Raw genomic sequence first — 22,259 nt, forward strand, 5'->3', positions numbered from 1 at the left:
CGGGCGGCCGCTCCGCGCCGCCGTCTCGATGGTGCCGCCGCCGCCATGTGGCGGCCGCCTCGCTGTCTCCCGCGCCCGCTCCGCCGCGCCGCCGCCACCGGGTCCGGCCGCCGCCTCCTGCTCTCCACTCCCATTTTCTACGCGAACGGGCCGCCGCACATCGGGCACCTGTACTCGGCGCTGCTGGCCGATGCGCTGCTTCGCCACCGCCGCCTGCGCGCCGCTGGCCCGGCCCGGCTCTGCACGGGTCAGCAAGGCCCCCGGTCCGAGCCCCTTCTCCTGGGGCTGATCCCCTTCCCCGGGACTGACCCCCCTCCCCGTGTCCCCTGGTTGGTCCCGATGCCCCTGTGTCCCCGCGGGGGTGCGGGCTCCGGCCTCTCCCCACGGCCCCGCGGCCTCTCTTCGTTTCAGGGACCGACGAGCACGGGCTGAAGATCCAACAGGCCGCGGCCGCCGCGGGGACGTCGCCCTCGGAGCTCTGCGAGCGAGTCTCTGGGCTTTTCCGCCAGGCGCTGACCCAGGCTGGCGTTGCCTACACCGACTTCACGCGCACCAGCGAATCCCGGCACCAGCGAGCTGTGAGGCACTTCTGGGAGGCCCTCCGCGATGGCGGGGTGCTCTACAAGGGCTCCTACGAGGGCTGGTACTGCACGTCCGAGGAGAGCTTCCTCCCCGAGAGCCAGCTCACCGAGCGCACGGACGGTCAGGGCCGCCCCTGCAAGGTGTCCTTAGAGACCGGCCATGAGGTAAGGGCGCTGCAGGAGCACTGCACGCTTGCCTGCCGCTCTGCTCCGGCCAACTTTGGGGTGTTTAATGCTTCCCGTAGCCTTTTGTTAATGTGTGTTGGCTGAGACTCACCTGTATTTCAACAGAGTGTCATCTGTCAGTCCAGAAACTGCCTGAGTGCTGGGCTGATCCCCCAGCACGTGGAGTAGGAAAGGAGGGATTCAGCCCCTCTGTCCCACTCAGGTGAGACCCCACCTGCAAAGCTGCCTCCAGCCCTGGGGTCCCAGCATAGGAAGGATGTGGAGCTGTTGGAGTGAGTCTGGAGAAGACCACCAAGATGATCAGAGGGATGGAGTAGCTCTGCTGTGAAGAAAGGCTGAGAGAATTGAGATTGTTCAGCGTGGAGAAAAGAAAATTTGGGGTGACCTAATTGCCCTTTCCAATACCGGAAGAGAGCCAACAAGGAAGATGATGAGAGGCTATTTACAAGGGCCTGGAGTGACAGAACAAGGGGGAATGGCTTCAAAGTGACAGCGTTAGATGGGATATTGGGCAGAAATTCTTACCCGTGACAGTGGTGAGGTCCTGGCACAGGGTGCCCGGAGAAGCTGTGGCTGCTGCTGGATCCTTGGAAGTGTCCAAGGCCAGGCTGGATGGGGCTTGGAGCAACCTGGGATAGTGGAAGGTGTCCCTGCCCATGGCAGGGGGGTGGAACAAGGTGGGTTTTAAGGTCCCTTCCAACCCAAGCTATTCTGCAATTCTATGATTCTGTGTTAAGAGAGGTGAATAGGGATCTCAGGGAGAGCTGGCAGACTCCACCTGGCAGGTGCACATTGTAGCTGTGTGCCATGGGAAGGATTCAGTCTGCTGGGTCCACAGACTGCTGGCTTGGGAGTAGTGTTTTGCAGGGGTGATGGGAGAAGTTAGCTGAACGGGAGGATAAGGGTGCATAGAACTGAGAGGTTCCTTGGGGATTCAGAATTTCAGACCTGTTTTGTGAGACAGTTCACTTTGGCCTCTGGACACTTACCAATCTCTACATGGATTTTGGCCTTGCCTAAAGGACTTTAACATCACCTGCCTGTGGTTAGCCTGATGGCTGAATGGGTGCACCCAGGAATGTGGTACCTGCCTGAGAGTCTCTCTAAAACTGTTTTCTAGAAGGTGTGGAGTTACATAATGTAATCCAGCAGCTACCGATAATCCTGCTCCGATCTCAGCACAGGTTATGCTGTGTGGTGTTTGGGTGAGGCTGGGACATGGGAGTGTTGGTCCACACAGAAGGGGCTGTATTGGCAAATAGAAACTCTTGAGAAAGCACCAAATTGGGGAAAAGATAAGTTTCCAAGTGAATAAATCATTCTTTAGACCTAAAACAGACAGCAGACTTCAAAGTCAAGCATACCCTGAGAACAGTTCCTGGCCTTGCCTGTGTATTGAACTGTCCAAGGAAACCAGAGTGTGTATGGAGCAGAAAAGCTCTTTTGCAGGGTAGTGGGAAGGGATGGGAGGGTTTATCTCCAACCTGAAAGAGGCAGTTGGGCAGTTTGTTCCTCAGGAGTTTTGTGAAGGAAAAGGGGGAGTTTGCACATGCCATAAACCCCAGACTGCTGGTGAGTGAGTGGGTTCTGGCATCCACTGGAGCCTGGTGGTGAAGATGTACAGCTTGTCTTCAGGTCTTCCTTGTACACTGCAAGATTGCTGACCCAGCCATGGATCCCTGAGTGCCTTACACAGCTCACTCGTACCACATCCACCCACGAAGTTTTCACTGGTTTAGCTAAATGTGTCATTTAATGGATTTAACTGTGGGGGAGAAGTGCTGTCAGTGCAGTAAGCAAACAAAGTTAGCGACAGAGATGCAATAAAGCATAGACTGAGGAAAAAGAGGAATACATTCCTAGGAGAACAAAGGCAGGCACCAGGAGTGTCAGTAGGGCAGGAACTACAATGTCATTTTGTCTTTCCATGATTTTCCACTATTATTGAAAAACTATGTTGTTGAGAAGGTGTATTCTCATCTCCCTAACTCCTTTCTGATGTCACATCAAGCTGGCAGGTAGAAAGGTGTTCTTTCCCAGAGTTAAAAGCATTTTTAAGAACAGAATGCTGAACCATCCCAGGTGCCTGAGTCCTCCCAGGTGTGTTCCTGAGGATCCCAAGGAAACAGTGTGTTGGGTGAGAAGGTTCCTGCTAGTCATGGAAAGATGCTGAGGGCTTCCCATGGCATGGGAGGACACCCAGACAGAAGGAGTGTGCTACAGACTGCATACTGAGAATGGTGTGTGCAAATTATCAGCCTGTTCTTGAGGCCATAGTGTTTTCTTCTCCTCCCATCCCAGGTGCACTGGACCAAGGAGGAGAATTACATGTTCAGGCTCTCAGCATTCCGGGATCCCTTGCAGAACTGGCTCCGAGACAATCCACGTGCCATTTTTCCTGACCCTTTCTACCAGTGTGTGCTCCGCTGGCTGGACGAGGACTTGCCAGACTTGTCGGTGTCTCGCGAGCGAAGCCGGCTGCAGTGGGGCATCCCCGTCCCCAGTGACCCCACACAGACCATCTACGTCTGGGTGGACGCCCTGGTGAACTACCTGAGTGTGGTGGGGTACCCTGAGAGCCACGGCGCCTGGTGGCCATCTGTGCACCACGTTGTGGGCAAGGACATCCTCAAGTTCCACGCGCTGTACTGGCCAGCGCTGCTGCTGGCAGTGGGGTTGGACCCCCCTGAGCGCATCCTGGTGCACTCCCACTGGACCGTGTGTGGCCAGAAGATGTCCAAGAGCCTGGGCAATGTGGTGGACCCTGCTGTGTGCATGGGGCAGTACGGCGTGGATGGGTTCCGGTACTTCCTGCTGCGGCAGGGCGTCCCAGAGCGGGATTGTGACTTCTATGATGAAAAGGTGGTGAAGTTAGTGAATTCAGAGCTGGCAGATGCGCTTGGGGGACTGCTGAATCGCTCAACAGCCCCCAGCATTAACCCCAGCAACACCTACCCATGCTTCTCAGAGCTCTGTTTCCCAAAGGTCCTGGATTTCAGGGAGGCAAAAGCCACGGGCAGGGCATCTACTGAGGACTATGAGCTTGTGGCTGCAGTGGCCTCGCTGCCTGCACAGGTGGATGGTTATTTCGAAGGCTTCCAGATCTACAAGGCTTTGGAATGCATCACCCAGCATGTCAGGCAGACCAACGGCTTCTTCCAGAGACACAAGCCTTGGAAACTTGACCGAAGGGATGCTGCAGAGCAGCTCTGGCTGGACACCATCCTCCACGTCACGCTGGAGTGCCTGCGAGTGTACGGGATGCTCCTGCAGCCTGTAGTCCCACACATGGCAGACAAGCTGCTGTCCCGGCTGGCTGTTGGGCCAGGAGAGAGGGGTCTCTCTGGTCTGACATTCCTGGCACGCTATAACGGGAAGCCATGTCCCTTTGAGGGGAGGCAGCTTGGGCCTGACACTGGCATCTTGTTCCCCAGGCTGGGGAAGTTGGAAACTATGAAAAAGAGAAAGCAAGAAGCTCAAGTCCCTAACTTCTGTGAATAAAAACCTTTGGGAATTCCCGCAAAACGTTGTCTTTGTTAAAAGCATTTTCTTCCCATTTGTGGTGGTGGTGTGGAGTGGTGGGAAGCCAGTCTGAGCTAGCTGGGCTGCGCTGTCAGAATCATACGTACTTGGGCAGGTGGTTGTGTGAGTGGGGCTGAGGGCTTCGGAAGCTCAGGTAGCACCCTTGGAACACCTGAGTAGCTGAGTCAGTCACTGAACTAAAGACACAGCTTCAGGTTTGAACATTGCTGCTTTTTTGCCCCTGATGTATTTTATGGGATGTAAAAAACAACTGAGGCAAATATTTATCTCCTTATAATAGCACATTTCCTGCACTGTCCTGTGGCTCCACTACAGTCTTCTTGCCTGGGTCTCTCATAGAACCATAGAATCCCTGACTGGTTTGGATTGAAAAGAATTTAAAGTCCATGTTGTTCCACCCCCTGCCATAGGCAGGGACACTTTCCACTAGACCAGGTTGCTCCAAGCCTTGTCTGACCTGGCTTGGAACACTTCCTTCATTTACCTTGTGTGATGTGAGGAGTTGTCAGGTTCTCTGCTGAGCCCATTGTAACCATGGATGTGACAGACAGTCTGCTCAGCCATCCTTTCCAGAGACAGTGGCTCCCACCTTGCTCACTCTAAGAATCCTTTCTTGGGTGGACATTCAGGCTTAGTATCCAGGAGCAATCAAGCAACAGGGTTGGTCCTGGTCATCCTTGCTGTTGTCTCCTTGTGCAGGGAGATGGATGTGCAGTCACTCTGAAGTCAGTGTCCCCATCTCACTTTCGATCCACAGGTTTTTGGCCAGCTCAGAAGTAGCTGGGGGTGGTCAGAAATGGTTCCATGGGGCCCTGGTGCCCATGGATCTTTGGGTCCCTCAGCTGAGCTTCCTTTGTGGGCCAAAACAAGTGTAAATGAGCCTCAGTGGGGACAAATCCAGTGTGACTGCTCTTTATTCCATGGGCAGGATGGTGCAATGGTCAGACAGTGGGTCTCATTCAGTGGTGCAGACCTGCAGATGTGACCAGAATGGATGGGAAAGGGGGAATGTGTTTCAGCAGACTCAGCTTCCTGAGGCTTTTCCACCTGCTGCAAGGCTTAGTGCACCCTATTTCATGTCCATGCTGCTGGAAGCAGCTGAGCGCTGATACTCTGGGGTGGTAGTGACCAGTGGGGACCTCTGATAAATCCTTCCCAGCCTCCGGCTCCTCCAGGTCCCATCAGTGCTGGCACTGCAGGAGTCATCTTTCAGAGGCTCATTTTGGGGGTCTGTGAACTCTTTTGGGATTGCCTGCGCTATGTGAGCAAGAGCAATGCAGCCCTTGGGGCTCTGCCCCATGTTCCTATTGGTCCCCATGCCCCCCTTGCTGTGCCACAGCCCGATGCTGTCCCAGTCCAGCTGACCTGAGTCCCCTCATCCCCTCCTGCCATGGAGGTAAGTTCTCCTCCCCTCCTATGGATTGTCACTTGCTCTCTTCACTTCTGCTATCCTTGTGTGCATCCTTCCCACTGTGGCCCCCATGCCCTCATGCTGTGGGTGCTGGCTCCCCACTGCCCCTGTTCGTTGGGGACAGAAGGGACACATCCCCTTATCGTCCCCACTGATGCTGGAACACAGGGGCTGTGGCTGCCCAGCCGGACATGGGGAAGGTCATTCGGGCACTGGTGGCTGTGATCCTGCTGGCACCTCTTGGCACTGGGAACGTGCGGGTGTTCGTATCCCCCAGTGTCTGGTCTCGCCTCGCTGTGCCCCTCTGTGTCTTGTTCCCTTCCGGGAGGGGCAAGTCCCGCAGCCCTGCTGGTCCGCTGGGGATGTCCGGCTGAAGGCACTCGGTCCCTGGTCTGTGGCTTGGCGCGGGGGCTGGCCCGGGGCCGGAGCTCTGAGCAGTGACGGTGCCGGTGCAAGGGAATGCGCCGTGCCGGTGCCAGAGCGGGGGGCGTGGGGTGGAGCCGCGCGGTGCTGGTGTCGCTACGCGGGGCGGGGACGGGCCGTGCCGTAGCCGGTGCGTGGGGCGGGACCGTGCGGTGCCGGTCCCGGGGCTCGGGGCTGTGCCGGTGCCGGTACGCGGGGCGGGACCCTGCGGTGCCGTAGCCGGTGCGTGGGGCGGAGCTGTGCCGGTGCCGCTACCCGGGGCTGTGCCGGTGCCGGTGCTTGGGGTGGAGTCGTGTTGTGCCGGTGCCGGTACGCGGGGTGGGGACGAGCTGTGCCGTAGCTGGGGCGTGGAGCGGAGACGAGCCGTGCCGGTGCTGCTACCCGGGGCTGTGCCAGTGCCGTACGCGGGGCGGTGCCGTGCGGTGCCGTAGCCGCTGCTCGGGGCGACGCGCCCCTATGAGCGGGTGAGGCGGTAGCGGTGCGGGAGGGATGGCGGCGGGCAGCGGCGGGGGGCGGCCGCCGGGCCCCGACCCCGCGCTGGAGCCCTACGTGCAGACCCGCATCTTCAAAATCATCGTGATCGGAGATTCCAACGTGGGCAAGACGTGCCTGACCTTCCGCTTCTGCGGGGGCACCTTCCCCGGCAAGACCGAGGCCACCATCGGCGTGGACTTCCGCGAGAAGACGGTGGAGATCGAGGGGGAGCGCATCAAGGTGGGCCCCGCACCGGCTCCGGGCTGGCTGGCACCGGCCCTGGAGGGCCCCGCTCAGCCCCCGCTGGGTCCCACACCAGCCTTGGTGGGCCTCGCTTCACCCTCTGTGGGTTCCACACCGGCTCCGGTGGGCCCTGCTCCATCCTCGGTGAGCCCTGCTCTGTCCCCGGTGGGCCCCGCACCGGCCCCGACCTAGCCGGCAGCAGTCCCAGCAGCCATAGCAGCGGGTCCCCCATCCCTGCCCCTGCCCCAGGGCTGCCTCTTGCCAAACCCTTCCTGGGGGCTTTTCCTTTCATCCCAGTTGAAGGGAGGGAACAGGGCCAGGGAAGGATTCTCATCCCTGTGTTGCAGAGATGCTCCTGGACCAGTCCCTGCTGCCTTGTCACTATTTCTGGGGTTGGCTTGAGGCTACAGTGATCAGAACTGATGGCTCAGGGTGAGTCACCACCACCCTTCTGATGGCCACAGCCGGATCCTCGAAGCATTGGGGTGGCTCCAGCCTCAGACACTGGACCAGTGGAGGGGTAGAGCTGTGGAGGGGTGGGGGATGGAACTCTGTGCCACAACCAGGGTGTCTGGTGGGGCAGAGGGCAGTGGGCACTGGTAGGAAACTGCTCAGGAGCAGAATTTGCGGTGGAGCTTGGGTTGCCCAGCTGTGGGGTTCAGCACCTGCGGTTTCAGAGGCTGGTACTGGAAGAACAAACACTGCTGCTGAATTGACAGATGGCTGATCAAAAGTTGAAGTCACAATGAAACCAGAGCTCATGTTGGTGGGTGAGAGCTTTAGTTGTGCTTCTAGGCTGTCTGTGAATGTTTTTCCCTCTCTCCTTTAGAGGTGCTCATTCTCCCTGCCCTCCCCAGCTCTGTCCAACCCCATGGAGCTGTGCCAGTGTGAGCTGTGGTGCAGGCTGGCATGGAGCCTGTTCATTGCCACTATCCGGAAAATGTTGCCAGGTTTTCTACCTTTGGATATTATTTGAGCTCTAGTGGGCAGGAGTGGGAGGCAGTGCAGCAAACCAGCCTTTTCTTGGGATATGTATCCAAGAGAGAGGATGAGAGGTGGGAGAGGGACCCTCCCTCTCTTGCTCTGCCGGGGAGAGACTGGCCCAGAAAGGATTGAGCAGCAGCTCTGCTTTTCCAGTGTTTTTCAATTGGAAAGACTCCAAGGCAGGTGCTGTCTCCGTGGGTACAGGGCAATTTGGATTAATTTGAAATTGCCACTGCCAGGCTACAAAACATTACCAGGAGAACCCAGAGTGACCCCTGGGGCATCCTGCTGGTTACCAATGTTCAACCAGACTTGATGTCACTGACCAGCACTGCTTAGGCCCAGACATTCAGCTAGTTCCCAATCCACCTCACTGTCTGCTCATCCAGCCCAGGGGCCTCTTGGCATCTTGGGTCAGGAAACTGTCATCGATGGTGTCCAATGTTCTGGATTGCCTGTGCCCTGCTGTGCTGTCCTTCCAGGAGGTGTTGGGGTTGCTGAAGTTCTCTGTGAGAACCAGGGGCTGTAAACACAAGGCTGCTGCTTAATGTCCATACAGAACCTCATCTGCTTGCTATTCCTGGCCAGGTAGTTTACAGCAGAGACCCTCTACAATGTCACCCCTGATGTCCTGCTCTTTAATCTTCCACACAAGCTTTGTTGGCTCCACACCCATCCCCACAGAGCTTCTGGCACTCCCACTGTGCTCTTACACAAAGGGTGGCTCCCTCTTCATTTTCTCTTTTCCTCTGTGAAATTGTCAGAATTCTCATTCATGGTGTAGGATTTGGTACACAAATATAGACGTGGATCCATTGGAATGAGTCCAGAGGAGGCTGCAAAGATGCTCTGAGGGCTGGAGCCACTCTGCTCTGAAGACAGGCTGGGAGAGCAGTGGGTGTTCAGCCTGGAGAACAGAAGGCTCGGGGGAGACCTTAGACCCCCTTCCAGTGCCTAAATGAGCTCCAGGAGAGCTGGAGAGAGACTTTGGACAAGGGAGGGACAGGACAATGGCCTTAAGCTCAAGGAGGGCAGGTTTAGACTGGATTTTGGGAATAAATTCTTGGTTGTGAAGGTGAGGAGGCCCCGGCACAGGTGGCCCAAAGAAGCGGTGGCCGCCCCATGCCTGGAAGTGTTCAAGGCCAGGTTTGACAGGGCTTGGAGCAACCTGGGATAGTGGAAGGTGTCCCTGCCCATGGCAGGGGTTGGACTAGATGAGCTTTCAGCTCCCTTCCAGTCCAAATCATGCTGGGACTCTCTGAAGGCTGGACAGCAGGAAGCCCTCCTGCAACCCCCTCCCCATGGCCCTGCTAGGGCCATGCTCCACAATCCTGTAGCCTCTTTTCTTGTCTGCTTCACTTCCCAGGTGCAAGTGTGGGACACAGCTGGCCAGGAGAGGTTTCGGAAGAGCATGGTGGAGCACTACTATCGCAACGTGCATGCTGTGGTCTTTGTGTACGATGTGACCAAGATGAGCTCCTTCACCAACCTCAAGACATGGATTGAGGAGTGCAATGGGCACGCGGTGCCCCCGCTCGTCCCCAGGGTGCTCGTGGGGAACAAGTGTGACTTGAAAGACCTGATCCAGGTGCCATCCAGCCTGGCCCTCAAGTTCGCCGATGCTCACAACATGCTTTTGTTTGAGACCTCGGCCAAGGACCCACAGGAGAGCCAGAACGTGGATGCCATCTTCATGTGCCTGGTATGCCGGCTGAAGGCGCAGCGCTCCCTGCCCTGCCGGGACACGGAGGGCTGGCCGGCACAGCCACAGCCACAGCCACATTCCCGGCGGCTGGACGAAGCCAGTGGGAAAGGCTCCTGCCCGTGCTGAGCGGGACCCACCTGGACCCCAATACAGGCTCTGAGCCCCCTGTGCTCCTGTTGGAAATAATATAACTTTTAATTTTTTTTAAAATTTTATTTCTCTAGTCAGGCTTGGTTTGCCTTTGCCTTGGGGGAAGGAATTTTAAGATTTTTTTAGGGGATGTTGCACCACTCAGTGGAGGTGAGTTTAACATCTCAACAGACTGGGAGTAGCCCAAAAGACATCCAAAAAGATAATGACCATCAACAGAACATCAAAGGCCATCAGTGAACATCAATGAACATCTACCCCAGACGCTGCACACTGGCATAGTTGGAGACATCTGGTCCAGAAAAGACTGATAAGGGCATCAAGGAGTGAGGACCTAATTAGCATCAGAGGTGAAGAAATCCGGATCCAATATGAAAACAAATACTAAGAACTACACAACTTGGGACCAATGGACATTGAACCAATGGATTTCTATGGGTTTTGGACTGTAGAAAGTTTGGGAAAAATCTAGTAAAATTTATGTGGGTATGGAATATTTTCCGTGACACATCCTGGCCAGAAATAAAGTAATGTCTGATTCCTTATCACTTCAATTACAGTGTTAGAGAGTTTTTGTTTTTCCCGCAGCTTCTGTGACACTCCAACACTTGCTTTGCGCCTCAGCCCAGTCGGCCGTAATCGGCTGTTACCGGCTGTAATCGTCTCGGCTCTGCCACAGTCGGTCCGGTTCGGCGTGTAGAGCTCGGTTACAATCGCCCATTTCGGCTGTAATCGCCCAGCTCGGCCACGCTCGCCCGTTCTGTCCGGTTCTGTGCGCAGCGCTCGGCTACAATCGGTCCTGTTCGGTCGTGCTAGCCTATCTCGGTAATTATCGACCTGACTCGGCTACAATCGGCCCGGCTCGGCCACGCTCGGCTCAACCCGGCTACAATCGCTCGACTCGGCTGCTCTCGACTACGTCCGTCTGGGCTCGGGGCGGGGCGGTGCCGCGCGCAGGCGCAGTGCGCGCCGCCGCGGCCATGAAGTAGGTGTGAGGGGTGTGAGGGGGGAAGGTTGTGCGGGGTCCTGTCCCGCCGGTCCCGGTGATAACGGTGCCTCGCCTGCAGCCCCCTGACGAAGGTGAAGCTGATCAATGAGCTGAACGCGCGGGAGGCGGAGCTGGGCGTGCAGGAGGCGGTGTCGTGGCACGCGGAGTACAAGGACAGCGCTTGGATCTTTGTAGGTACGGACCGGACCGAACCGGGAGCGGGGCGGGACCGGATCCGGCGGGGGCCGGTGCCGTTGACCCGTTCCCTCCCTTCCCTCCCTCCCTCCCCTCTTCTCGCAGGCGGACTGCACTACGAGCTGACGGAGGGCGATGTCATCTGCGTGTTCTCGCAGTAAGTGCCACAGCCCCGGCCCCGCCGCCGCGGGCGCTGCCACGGGTGCTGATAGTGTGTTATAGGTACGGCGAGGTCGTCAACATCAACCTCGTGCGGGACAAGAAGACCGGGAAGTCCAAGGGCTTCTGTTTCCTGTGCTATGAGGACCAGAGAAGCACCATCCTGGCTGTGGACAACTTCAATGGCATCAAGGTGAGTGGAGCTCAGGTGCTGCCGTGGCTCCCTGAGTACCTCTCACGTCGGCAGCAGCCCTGAGAGCCCGGAGTTGCCCGTAACAGCCCTGTCCCCACAGATCAAGGGACGGACCATCCGCGTGGACCACGTGGCCAACTACAGACCCCCCAAGGAGTCCGAGGACTGGGATGATGTGACCAAAGCCCTCCATGCCAAGGGCTGCGGGGTCAAAACACCATCTGACACCTCGTCTGACTCCCTCTCAGAGGATGAGGATGTGCCCATGAAAAAGCAGAAAGGTGAGGAGTGTTCCTGGCAGGTGGGATCCCAGGTGGGAGTGCCTGTGGTAGGGTTTGGGGGCTGGAGTCTGGGTGGAGAGAAGGTTGGAGGAAGGAAAGTGGCCACAAAGTGGGGATGGGAACAATGTGTTGCTCCAGGGCACTGAGGAGATGCTCAAAAATGAGAGAGAAGAAGAGCAAAGAGGGAAAAGAATGTTGGGGTCTGGAGGGGGAGTTTCTACAGAGTAAATCATGGTATTACTGAGGAAAGGGAATAAAAGGGAGATTCTCAGCATTCCTAGCAGTGTGGAAATGCCCAGCCGTGCTGGGAAAGAACATGATGTGAGTATTAAAGAGAGAAGTGGGATGGCTTCTGGAGAAGAAAAGGTCATGATTGGAAGTGGACTGGGATCTCCCTGAGGGGGTAGCAGGCTGGGAAATTGGGTGGAGGGGGAGAATTTGTAGTGGAGGAGGAGTTGGGTTGGTGCTGTGGTGCCAGGCAGAGCATAGGGGAGCAAGATGCTCCTGGAATTCTGTCCATCCCAAAGTGTGAACTCTTATTCCAGAGAAGCAGCGGAGCAGAGCAGAACAGTCAAAGTCAAGCCTGCCAGCTGGGAAGCGGGTGAGCGCGGAGGAGCCACATCCCAAGATCAAGATCAAGAAGGAGAAGGAGGATCCTGGGTATGAGCGCTATGCTGGTGGGAGCTCCGACAGAAACCCCGGGACCAGGGCGCAGCGGGATGAGGAGCATCGATGGCACCAGCGGCATTCAGAGAGGAGGGGGGACAAGAACTGCCATGAGCAGAGGGGCCAGGGTGGCTCCTGGGAAGAGCTGGAGAAGAGGGAGGAGGCTGGCAGGAGGGGTGACAGGAACAGCAGTCAGCAAGATGTGTCCCCAAAGGGAGGCCGATCCCGGGAGCCCCATTCCAGGCACAGGGAGCGGAGCTCTGGCAGAGACTCTGGCCGCTGCTGAGCCCTGGGTGAGCATTTGGGCAAGTGAGGCCCTGAGTCTGCCCAAACTTGCTCCAAGCTCTCAGGCTGCCATGGCTCAACCATTCACCTGGGAGCTTCCCCTTGCCTCTCATCTTGCCCTGGCCCAGAGCTCTCCACTCTGCCTGTGCTACTGGCCGGGACAGGGGTTTGTCCTTCGACCGTGGAGGGTGTCAAGAGGTGGAGGCTAGAAGCAGCAGAGTGCTCCCTTTCCCTAAATCCCTGTGCCGGTGTCCCCTCTCCCGTGGGGGAAGAGGCAGTGTCTCATCTGGCCTTGTGGGCCGGGTTTGGGCACTGTGCCCAGCTGGTATCTCCCGGGCTCCACTGTTGTATCAGGGTGATTCATCGTGGATTTGTTTAAAGGTTTCTTAATAAAAATTCCTGTTAGGGAGAAGCTGGTCCCAGGAGCAGCATTCCTGTCCCTGGGCCAAGGAGGTGGCATTTTTTTTACTTACACTGATTTTGGGCTTATTTGGCTGGAAAACCGGGAATGCTGTGGTGGGGCTTTCACGGGGTGGAGAAGGGAGGAGCTTTAGCTGGATCTGGTTCCTACAACGAGTAATCTCTCCAGTCCACGTCCACGGGGACTCCAGATGCAAGGGGGAATTTTCCCCCGGAGCAGCCGGGACCGCTCCCAGAGGCAGCCGGTGCTGGGGTCCGGCGGGGGTTGGGGTGGGGGCAGCTCTGGGGCTTCCGCTGTCCCGAGCACGGGTGTCCCGGTGCGGTGCTGCCGGGGGCTGGCAGGGGGCGCGCGCGAGGCGGCGGTGCTGATCCGTGTTCCGGTCGCTGTTCCGGTTCCGGTCCCGGCCCGGTGGCGGCGGCACGCGCGGCGGTGTCCGCCCGCCATGCCATGTCCGCGCTCAACTGGAAACCCTTCGTGTACGGCGGGCTCGCCTCCATCGTGGCCGAGTTCGGTGAGGTGCAGAGGCCGGGCGGGCGGGACCGGGGCCAGGCGGGACCGGTACCGGCGGGCGCTGACGCCCGTGTCCCCACTGTCCCCGCAGGCACATTCCCCGTGGACCTCACCAAGACGCGATTGCAGGTGCAGGGGCAGAGCACCGACGCGCGGTTCCGTGAGGTGCGGTACCGGGGCATGTTCCACGCACTCTTCCGCATCTGCCGCGAGGAAGGCGGACGGGCCCTGTACTCGGGGTGAGCATCGGGGCTGGGGCCCATCGGCAGTGAGTCCCATCCCCGCCGGGACCCCTGTGCATCCGTACCGGGACCCCCACCCATCTGCCAAGGGACCCCCTACCCGTCCTCCACCCGGCCCGGCATCTCCTTCCACCCCCCCGGGCCTCCCCGGTGCCTGCCCCGCGTCCTTCCCCTCGGGCTCAGCATCTCCCACCGCCTGACCTGGGTTCTCTCTGCGGCCACAGCATCGCCCCTCCTATCTTGATTCTGCCCCCCAGCCCTTCCTAGGTTTCCAGTTCATTCCGACATGCCACTCCACCCACCCCCAGGTCCTCCCACCGCTACCCCGGGACTTGCCGCACACCCCAGCATCTCCCCTTGCCTTCCCCGGTCTCCCCTGCCCCATCACGGGTTCTTCCCCATCGCCCACCCCGGCCCTGCTTCTGTCCTGGCACCCCCTCCCCAGCCTGGGTCCCCTCTTCCACCTTCTGTCACAGCACCCTTGGTCCTTGCCCATCCCGGCTCTCCCATTCCCTGCAAACTGCTGCGATCCGTGGCATCCCTGCTGGCCCTGAACCCCTGAGCAGATGCTCCTAGTTTTCCTGAATCAAGGAGAAAGGCCAGGCCTGCGTGGGTGCCAGCCTCTGGTACTGGGGGTGTGTGGGGCAGTCCCGGGTTATCTTGGGCAGAGCTGCTTTTCTTGGAGCTGCCGCAGGAACGTGGGAGCTGCAGCAGGGATGTGCCTGGCCCTGGCAGTTTGTGGGTGGGTGGGGAGTGACCCATGCTGGCCCACAGAGATGCTCAGGGTCTGTTCCCCCTCAGGATTGCCCCGGCACTGCTGAGACAGGCGTCCTATGGCACCATCAAGATTGGCATCTACCAGAGCCTGAAGCGGCTCTTCGTGGATCGCATGGAAGGTCAGTGTCAGGGAATGCTAACATGGGCACCTCCCAGCTCCTCCACTTCACACTCTGGGCTGTGTGTTCTGCTCATTTCTTGCTCTGTTCTTCCCACCCCAAGATTCCTGCCGGCATGAAGCTCCGTTACTGGGCATTGTGGTTTTATTTGCCACTGAGAGCAAGGATTGGTTTCAATCCTGATGGGAATCTCACTGTGCACTGCACTACCTGTGGTGCCTACCCAAACACCTCTCTCCAGCAGGTTCCTTCCTTTCACGGAATCCTAGGAGCATCAGAATCATTTAGGTTAGAGAAGAACTCCCGAGATCACCAAGTCCAACCTGTGACCGATCCCCACTTTTTCACCCAGACCGGAGGACTGAGTGCCTCGTCCAGGCCTTCCTTGGACATGTCCTGGGACTGGGATGCCACCACTTCCTGGGGCAGCCCCTTCCAATGCCTGACCACCCTTTCCAGGAAGAAATTCTTGCTGATGTCCAGCCTGAACCTCCTCTGGCACAACCTGAGGCTCTGTCCCCTCGTGCTATTGAGACTTTATTTCTGCTTTGCACTTCAGAACATAAAAACTCCAAGATATCATTCCTCAGGTTCATCTATCTATTTTTGATTAGTCTCAGAGAGACATCCCATTCCACCTATACAGCAGGTGCGTAACAGGGATTGGAAGCTTCAAGAATGAGTGTCTCCTGTCTTGTTTCTGGAGCCTTTGAGTCCTTGTGCTGGGATGCAGCGCATAGAACCAATCCCAGAATGGTTTGGGTTGGAAAGGGCTTTAAAGCTTATCCAGTTGCACCCTTGCACTTGTCTGCCATAAGCAGAGACACATTTCACTAGACCAGGTTGCTCCAAGCCCTGTCTAAGCACTTCCAGGGATGGGTCAGCTACAGCTTCTCTGGTCAACCTCTGGATGGGAGTTATGCAGTGCAGCTCTGTAGCTTTGGCCCTGACTGTAAAGGTGAGGTTCTTCCAGTGCCCTTGACCTTTGCCCTCTGCTCATGAGGCCTCTGCAGCTCCTGCCTGGGCAGTGGAGCAGCAGGAGTCTGGTGGGTGTTCCCTGAGGGGAAATCTGCAGATGAGATTTTCATCCTTTGTCGCTGTTGAGCAGCTAGCAGAGTAATGAAGGCACCAGTTCTCAGTGGCAAGAAGGAATGACCTTTATTGTTTTGATTTCATCACATATATAGAGTTCTCAAAAGTCACCCAGATTGGTCAGTCAGAAGCCTTCCCCCAGGCCTGATTGGCCAGGCCTGCACTGTCCAAGTTCTGGGACACTGGTCCAACAACATCCAAACTTTATCTTTATTTATAAAACACAAGAAAATTTCTCATGGGAAAAACCTGTGCTAGCCACAATCCTTGGTATGATGTGAAGGAATGTTGTAACACCATTCCAGCCTAGGAAAGCAGGACGGGCAGGTGAAATGCAGCGCACAAATGGTATGAAGCTTTGTCAGGGGAGGTTTAGGTTGAGTATCAGGAAAAGGTTTTTGCCCCAGAGGGTAGCTGGGCACTGAACAGGTTCCCCAGGAAATAGTCACAGCCCCAAGGGTGCCAGAGCTCCAGGAGTGTTTGGACACTGCTCTCAGGCACAGGGTGGGATTGTTGGGGTGTCTGTGCAGGGCTGGGAGTTAGACTGGATGATCCTTGTGAAACCCTTCCAGGTCAGGATATTCTGTGGTTCTGTGACTCTAGAGCTCCTTTCAGGGCTGCTGTCCTGCTCCAGTAATGCCTCTCCCTGCATGGTTCTGTCCATGCACCCAGGTCTCACATACCCCCTCACTTTTCCAGCCTTTTCAGCTGTGAGCTCCATGCCTGAATGTTTGTCTCCCTACAGGCCTGGGGCAGTGGCCTGGCAGCCAGTGGCCTGGTCTCCTCTGGGAAGTGTCGTGGTCAGTACCGGCAAAGGCCTGTGACTTTTCCCAACGTAACCATCATCCTAATACTGGGCCTGGAATCTCGGGTTATACCCTGGCACTAATCACATCTAACTCCCTGCCTGGTCTTGATCCTCAGCTGGCTCCAGATGGCTGTGTGTAGGCAAATCCAGTTGGTATCAGGTGCCCTGGGGAAATGCTGGGTTGTCCCTCTCTGTCTCCCTCTGTCCTGGCTTGTCCCTGCCATGAAAAATGTGTCACTGGACACTGAAAGCTCAGATAATTGTTCATAATTTTCACATGTCCCAGGATTTTCCTTCTCATCAGTCAGACCCTCTGCGAATACGTTGCTGAGTGTTTCAGCTGCCCCCTTCTGTCCCTGGCAGGTGTGGAGATAGACCTGTCATGAGCTGTGGCACCTGCCCAGCCCTTGCTCCTGCAGCTTCACTGTGTAATTTGAGAATTGAACTGCTCTGCTCTTCCCAGCCCTTGTTTCCTCCCACCTATCTACCTTCCCACGAGGGTCTGACGTTCTTTCCTTGGTTGCAGATGAAACGTTGCTCATCAATGTGATCTGTGGGGTGGTCTCGGGGGTCATCTCCTCTGCGCTGGCCAATCCCACAGATGTGCTAAAGGTAAGGGCTGCTTCTGGCCAGCTCCTGGCTGGCTGTGGGACCTGAGGGAAGAGCAGCTTGGTGCTTCCTAAGCCACTAGTTCTTCTCATTTGGAGCTTTGTAATGAATGGGAACCAAAACCCAGAGTCATTAACATGTTTAAAAACACAGGTCTTAAAGATCACAGAATCCCAGAACAGTTTGGGTTGGAAGGGACATGAAAAACCATCTCATTCCACTTCCTGCCATGGGCAAGGACACCTCCCACTAGACCAGGTTGCTCCAAGCCCTGTCCAGCTTGGCTTGGAGCACTTCCAGGGATGGAACAGCCACGGCTTCTTTGGACAACAGTGATCATGACAGTTGTCCTGGTGGAGGGTGGAGGCTATGTTATCTGACCTGGTCTAGGTGAGCACGTGGCAGCTACCTGCTCCTTGGTCACTGTGCTGGCACTGCCTCATGACTGTTACATGTAGTGAGCAGAACCCAGTGGCAGTGGCCTGGTGACCTGGGCTCAGGGTTGCCCTGCTCTGGGCAGAGAGAGCCTGGAGTTCTTCCCCACTCTTCTCCTGGAGTAGATCAACCTTCTGGGACTGATTTCAGGGTGGGAAGGCCTTGTCCCTCATTCTCTGTGCTCCCACCCCACTGCTGTCCCTGCCCTGTGCCTGCTGCCATTGTTGACCCTGTGGTTTGCAGGGAGAGGGATGTGGAGAGCAGTGTGTGCTCTGAGCTGCTCTGCTCCTTCTCCCAGGAGTTCCATGGAGTGGCTGTCCCTGGTGTCCCTGCCCTCTGGGCAGATGCTGGTGTCAGGACAGGTGTTGATGTCTTCCTGCTGACTCTCGCCTTCCTTTCAGATCCGAATGCAGGCTCAGGGCAGCTTGTTCCAGGGTGGGATGATTGGCAGCTTCATTGACATCTACCAGCAGGAAGGTACCCGAGGCCTCTGGAGGGTGAGCACCAACTCCCAGAATCCCCCACCAGCAGCAGAACTGACAAAGATCTTAGGGAAGCAGGTGCTCTCCTGCTGTTCTGTAGCAAGGAGCATCTGGAGCCCCTCCTAGCTCTTTAAATTGCTGCTCTTGTGGGGCAGAGTTTTTCCTGGTGTTGAAATTCATGCAACTCATGAGGAGGTGACAGCCTGGTTCCTGTGTGCTGGTGCTGGAGGAGGGAAGCAGTGTAGAGTTAATCTGGCTGGAATAAAGCTGCCAGGGTGGAGAGATCCTCCTTGGCTTTGGAGCAAAGCTGGGAAACAGTTGGTCTACCTGCAGGGAGGATACAGGGAAGATTGTCAAAAGAAGGCCCTGCGAGGAGCTGGAGGATGTGGCAGTGGCTGCAGTTGGTGACAATGTCTGTGCTTTGCAGGGTGTTGTCCCCACGGCCCAGCGAGCTGCCATCGTGGTGGGGGTGGAGCTGCCAGTCTATGACATCACCAAGAAGCATCTAATCCTGTCAGGCCTCATGGGGGACACCATCTTTGCCCACTTTGTGTGAGTACCTGCTGCAGGCTTGGAGGGGTGTGTGGAGCAGAGGAGCCAGGTGGGACTGGGGAGAGGCCATTCATGGAGTGTGGGCTCTGGAGCTGCAGGGAACAGGATTGGTGCTTCCAAAGGATGTGCTCAGTCAACTGGAGAAGCTCAGAGTCAGCAGCAGGTACAGAATCATTAAGGTTGGATAAGAACTCAAAGATCATTGAGTCCAGCCATTTCCCCAGCACTGCCAAGGCCATCACTAATCCATCCCCACATTTCAGAGAGACCTCTCTGGGGAAAGACCTGACAGAAATCCGTTGCTGACATGAAATGTCAGCTTGGTTTCAGCTGGCTGATGACAGAAATACTGTTGGCTCCACATCTGTGCCCTGCTATGAACCAGGCAGGAGTTCGACATGTGTGGCTACCTGTAACAATCCCTCGAAAGCTGTTCCACTCTCTGGTCCTTACCTTTCCAGACCTTGTCACCTTGCAGCCTGTGCTCTAAGAGCCCTGAGAGAGGAACAGACATGAAGCTGACAGGACCCAGAGCAGGTGTTGCAGTCAGCCTGCTCTGGGCAGGGCTGGTCAGAGAATGCCAAACTCCTTTTTCACCTCCATGTTCCTGTTCCTCAGCTGGAGGTGCTGCAGTGCTTCCATTGGCTTTGCCAGCTGGAGGTGAAGTGAGGAGCACTAGACCCCCCTTGGTGGGGGAGCCTGGCAGCTCTGTGATCCCTTCTGCTGCCTTTGCCCTTTTTCCTTCCCAAAGTGTTTGCTCTGGTGGGAAGGTTGTACACACTTGCAGGGCTGCAGGTGCCCTGTGGAACCAGCTGTGGGCTCCAATTGGGGTCTAGACTAGCTGAACTGAGCATTTCCCTCCCCTCTGCTCTCCAGGGTCTTGTGGTGGCCCAGGTCCTGCTGCTGCCCCTTTTCCAGGTAGAAGCAGGTAGTGCAGCTCATGTTCGTTGCTAAATGCCTTTGATAAAATCCAGTGGAAGGTATTTTGTGCCTATCTGAGGGGGAATGGCCATGTCCAGGGCTGTGCCTACCCTGATTTGGTGTGTGCAGTTCCAGCTTCACGTGTGGGCTGGCAGGGGCCATTGCCTCCAACCCTGTGGATGTGGTGCGGACGCGGATGATGAACCAGCGAGCAATTGTGGGCAGCACAGAACTCTACAAGGGCACTCTCGATGGCCTCGTGAAGGTGAGGAGAGAGGTGGGCACATCCCTGTCCTGGGAGGCTGGCCAAGTTCCAGCACCATGCTGATGGGAGCAGTGAGATCCTGCAGTGACGCAAGGTGTCATCAGCGAGATGGGGAAGGGCCCAAAGTCACTTCCCTGAAGCCACTGTCAGCCTGAGCATCCTCCCAGCCTCCTGGGACAAAATTTAGGCCGTGGTGCAGTTAGTTGGGTTCAGAGACTGTAAATGATGCTTCACACACTGCGCTTGCACAGGCCTGCCTGCTCCCTGCAGCAGCTGGACAGGGCCAGTGTGTCACATGTGGCACTGGGGAGGTGGGCAGAGCAGTCTGGTGTGTCTCCTAATCCGTTTGTCTCTCCTCCCAGACATGGAAGAGTGAGGGCTTCTTTGCACTCTACAAAGGCTTCTGGCCCAACTGGCTTCGTCTGGGTCCCTGGAACATCATTGTATCCTTCCCTGTGCTGCTGGGAGGAGGGACAAGGGGAGGGGGACAAAGGGAGAACCCAGCTGGGAAGGGCAGGGCAGGGCTGGGCTGACACCCTGATGGGGTGCACTGGGGACCCTAATGGGCACCTCTGATGGTTGCCATAGAACCTGTGAGGGCTTCGCTGAGACCTTCCCTGGCCTGGGCTGTGGGAGGTTCCTGGATCAGTTCCTGTTTGGTAGGGAATCGTGGGGAATGTTCTGCTGAGGCAGATGCTGACTCTGCAGGACCAGTGCTGCTCTGTGTTGACCCAGACCATTTGCCTGCTGAAACAGGGCAGGGAATTTACTGTAAAGAGCTCCCAGTCTGGGCTTGGAGCCATCTCCCTCTCCCAGTGGTCTGGGCAAGGCTGGGTTTGCTTTGGGCCCATCTCCCCCTTCCTGGCAGCACCTGGGCCCCAGTTCTGTTCTACCTGGGCAGGTTGGTAGAAGGTTGGCAACCTTGTTGCTCCTTGGTAGCTCCTCTACCTGGACATGGAGCTCCCCAGTTGGCTCTCCAGCCCAGCTGAATGCTCTGCCTACCCTGCCGGGAAGCTGCCTCATGTGTGTCCCAATTCCTTGACGTTCCTTTCAGTTTTTTATCACATATGAGCAGTTGAAGCGCCTCCCTTTCTGAGAGCTGCCTTCATCTCACCAGTCATCCTCGGGGCTGGCAGCAGAGCTGTGCTGCCACCTCCCTCTTCATCCCACCATCCCCATGTTGTGGTGTTTGGTACCTGTGGGCTGGGCTCTCCCCCAAATGCATGGTCCCTGGAGCACGAGCTGCCTGGGATAGCTGGGAGCCGCATGTTTCCCACCTGGAGGTGTCTGCATGCTTGGGCCTGCAGGAATATCTTCTGTGAAGATCTGTGCATTCCAGTGGCCTTTGGGGCACTGTGGCTCGTGGTTGGCAGGTGTGGGTGTCCTCCCATGCCCGCAGGACAAGGCTGGGGCCCAGGAAGGTGCTGTTGTCGTGTTTATTGCAGAACTGTAACTTCATTAAATTATTTATTGACTGGATGGCTCAAGTTTGGGTCTGTGCTCATTCACTGTCTGCCCTTGGAGAGAACAGAAGGTGGTTTTCACCACACTATAGATACCTTTATTCTCCACATATGTATACCTATATATGTATATATATACACACATATATATAAAAGTGATCTGTGGGATTCATTACAGTGGAGGGTGTTTCTAAATCCAAGTTTTTAGTGTCAGAAAATGACCCTGTTGCCCTCTCAGCTCAGTTTTGTCAAACCTCAGTCTCTTAAATTCCTGCTTATATTACTATTACTCACACCACTTTTGCTTACATAATTTGTAAAGCCAGGTACTGTGCTTTAAAGGTGAGCTCAGCTTGAAAATGGCTCTGGTGCTGAGCAGAAAATCCAGGATATTTAGGTCATCCTCTTCTGGTTTTTGGTTATTTTTTAATGTTTATGACTATGAAAGCAAACAGTTCTTATGTTCCTGCTCCCTTTCCTCTTTGGGGGGTGGCTTTGGTTTCGATGAAGGTCCCTTGTGACACAGCAGCCTGTCCTGGCTGGGCCTGATATGAGCTGAGATTCTGTGCAAGTCACACAAGGAAGGTTCAGCCAAATCCAGCTGGGAAAAAAGGCAGAGAATTGGTGTTGCAAAGGCAGAGCTGCCTGTAGAAGCTGTGGGTGTGGGGAAGGCGACTCCACTGAGCTCTTGGACTGAAATCCCGCCTTGAGCAGGGCTGTCAGTGCAGGGCCCAGCTCAGCAGACTGTGCTAGGCAGTGTGTGGGAACACACCCAAGCAGTCTGTACCTGCTCCCCTGCAGCCACAAGAGGGTCCGTGAGGTGGAACCCGGACATGGAAGGCTCCATAGAAACCAGTCACAGCCCTCCCCAAGTGTTGAAGGTAAAAATATGTGTGGTCCTGATACATTAAAGCTGAACACACCAGTAAAGCAGGACAGGGAGGCACTGGCTGCAGCCTATACTTTCTCCTCACTGTCCTGCCACTTCTTCCTCATGCTTGATCTCATTCTGTGGGGTCTGGACCCTCTCCACCATCAGGGAAAAGGCTTCCCAGATGTCTCCCTGGGCAAACAAAAGTAGAGGGTGTGTAAAGTC

At 56.4% G+C, this 22,259-nt stretch overlaps 5 protein-coding genes across 5 annotated transcripts in view; all 5 read left to right on the forward strand.

Moving 5' to 3' along the window:
• The window catches only part of BCORL1 (BCL6 corepressor like 1), a 67,972-nt gene that overhangs the window by 45,158 nt on the left and 555 nt on the right, over positions 1-22,259 (forward strand). The gene's annotated exons all lie outside the window — the stretch shown is intronic.
• Positions 3-4,292, forward strand: MARS2 (methionyl-tRNA synthetase 2, mitochondrial). Its single transcript, XM_085059936.1, has 3 exons — positions 3-247; positions 412-746; positions 3,069-4,292. The coding sequence occupies exons 1-3, from the start codon at positions 46-48 to the stop codon at positions 4,266-4,268; spliced, it is 1,737 nt and encodes a 578-aa protein (XP_084916062.1). The 5' UTR covers positions 3-45; the 3' UTR covers positions 4,269-4,292.
• On the forward strand, positions 6,271-10,254 carry RAB33A (RAB33A, member RAS oncogene family). The gene is made up of 2 exons (XM_085059941.1): positions 6,271-6,858; positions 9,212-10,254. Exons 1-2 carry the CDS (start codon positions 6,634-6,636, stop codon positions 9,674-9,676), a joined length of 690 nt encoding a protein of 229 aa, XP_084916067.1. The 5' UTR covers positions 6,271-6,633; the 3' UTR covers positions 9,677-10,254.
• On the forward strand, positions 10,751-12,879 carry RBMX2 (RNA binding motif protein X-linked 2; the record flags this gene model as incomplete). Its single annotated transcript, XM_085060861.1, has 5 exons — positions 10,751-10,883; positions 10,989-11,040; positions 11,106-11,235; positions 11,336-11,516; positions 12,062-12,879. Coding segments are annotated over 5 exons (903 nt in total), but the record flags the coding sequence as incomplete, so codon positions are not given.
• Positions 13,241-21,179, forward strand: SLC25A14 (solute carrier family 25 member 14). Its single transcript, XM_085059940.1, has 9 exons — positions 13,241-13,399; positions 13,490-13,637; positions 14,442-14,536; positions 16,963-17,048; positions 17,882-17,977; positions 18,390-18,514; positions 19,565-19,700; positions 20,063-20,143; positions 20,755-21,179. Exons 1-9 carry the CDS (start codon positions 13,336-13,338, stop codon positions 20,794-20,796), a joined length of 873 nt encoding a protein of 290 aa, XP_084916066.1. The 5' UTR covers positions 13,241-13,335; the 3' UTR covers positions 20,797-21,179.

Source organism: Lichenostomus cassidix, chromosome 4A (genome assembly GCF_008360975.1).
Source record: "Lichenostomus cassidix isolate B80296 chromosome 4A, HeHo_3.0, whole genome shotgun sequence".
Taxonomy (NCBI): domain Eukaryota; kingdom Metazoa; phylum Chordata; class Aves; order Passeriformes; family Meliphagidae; genus Lichenostomus; species Lichenostomus cassidix.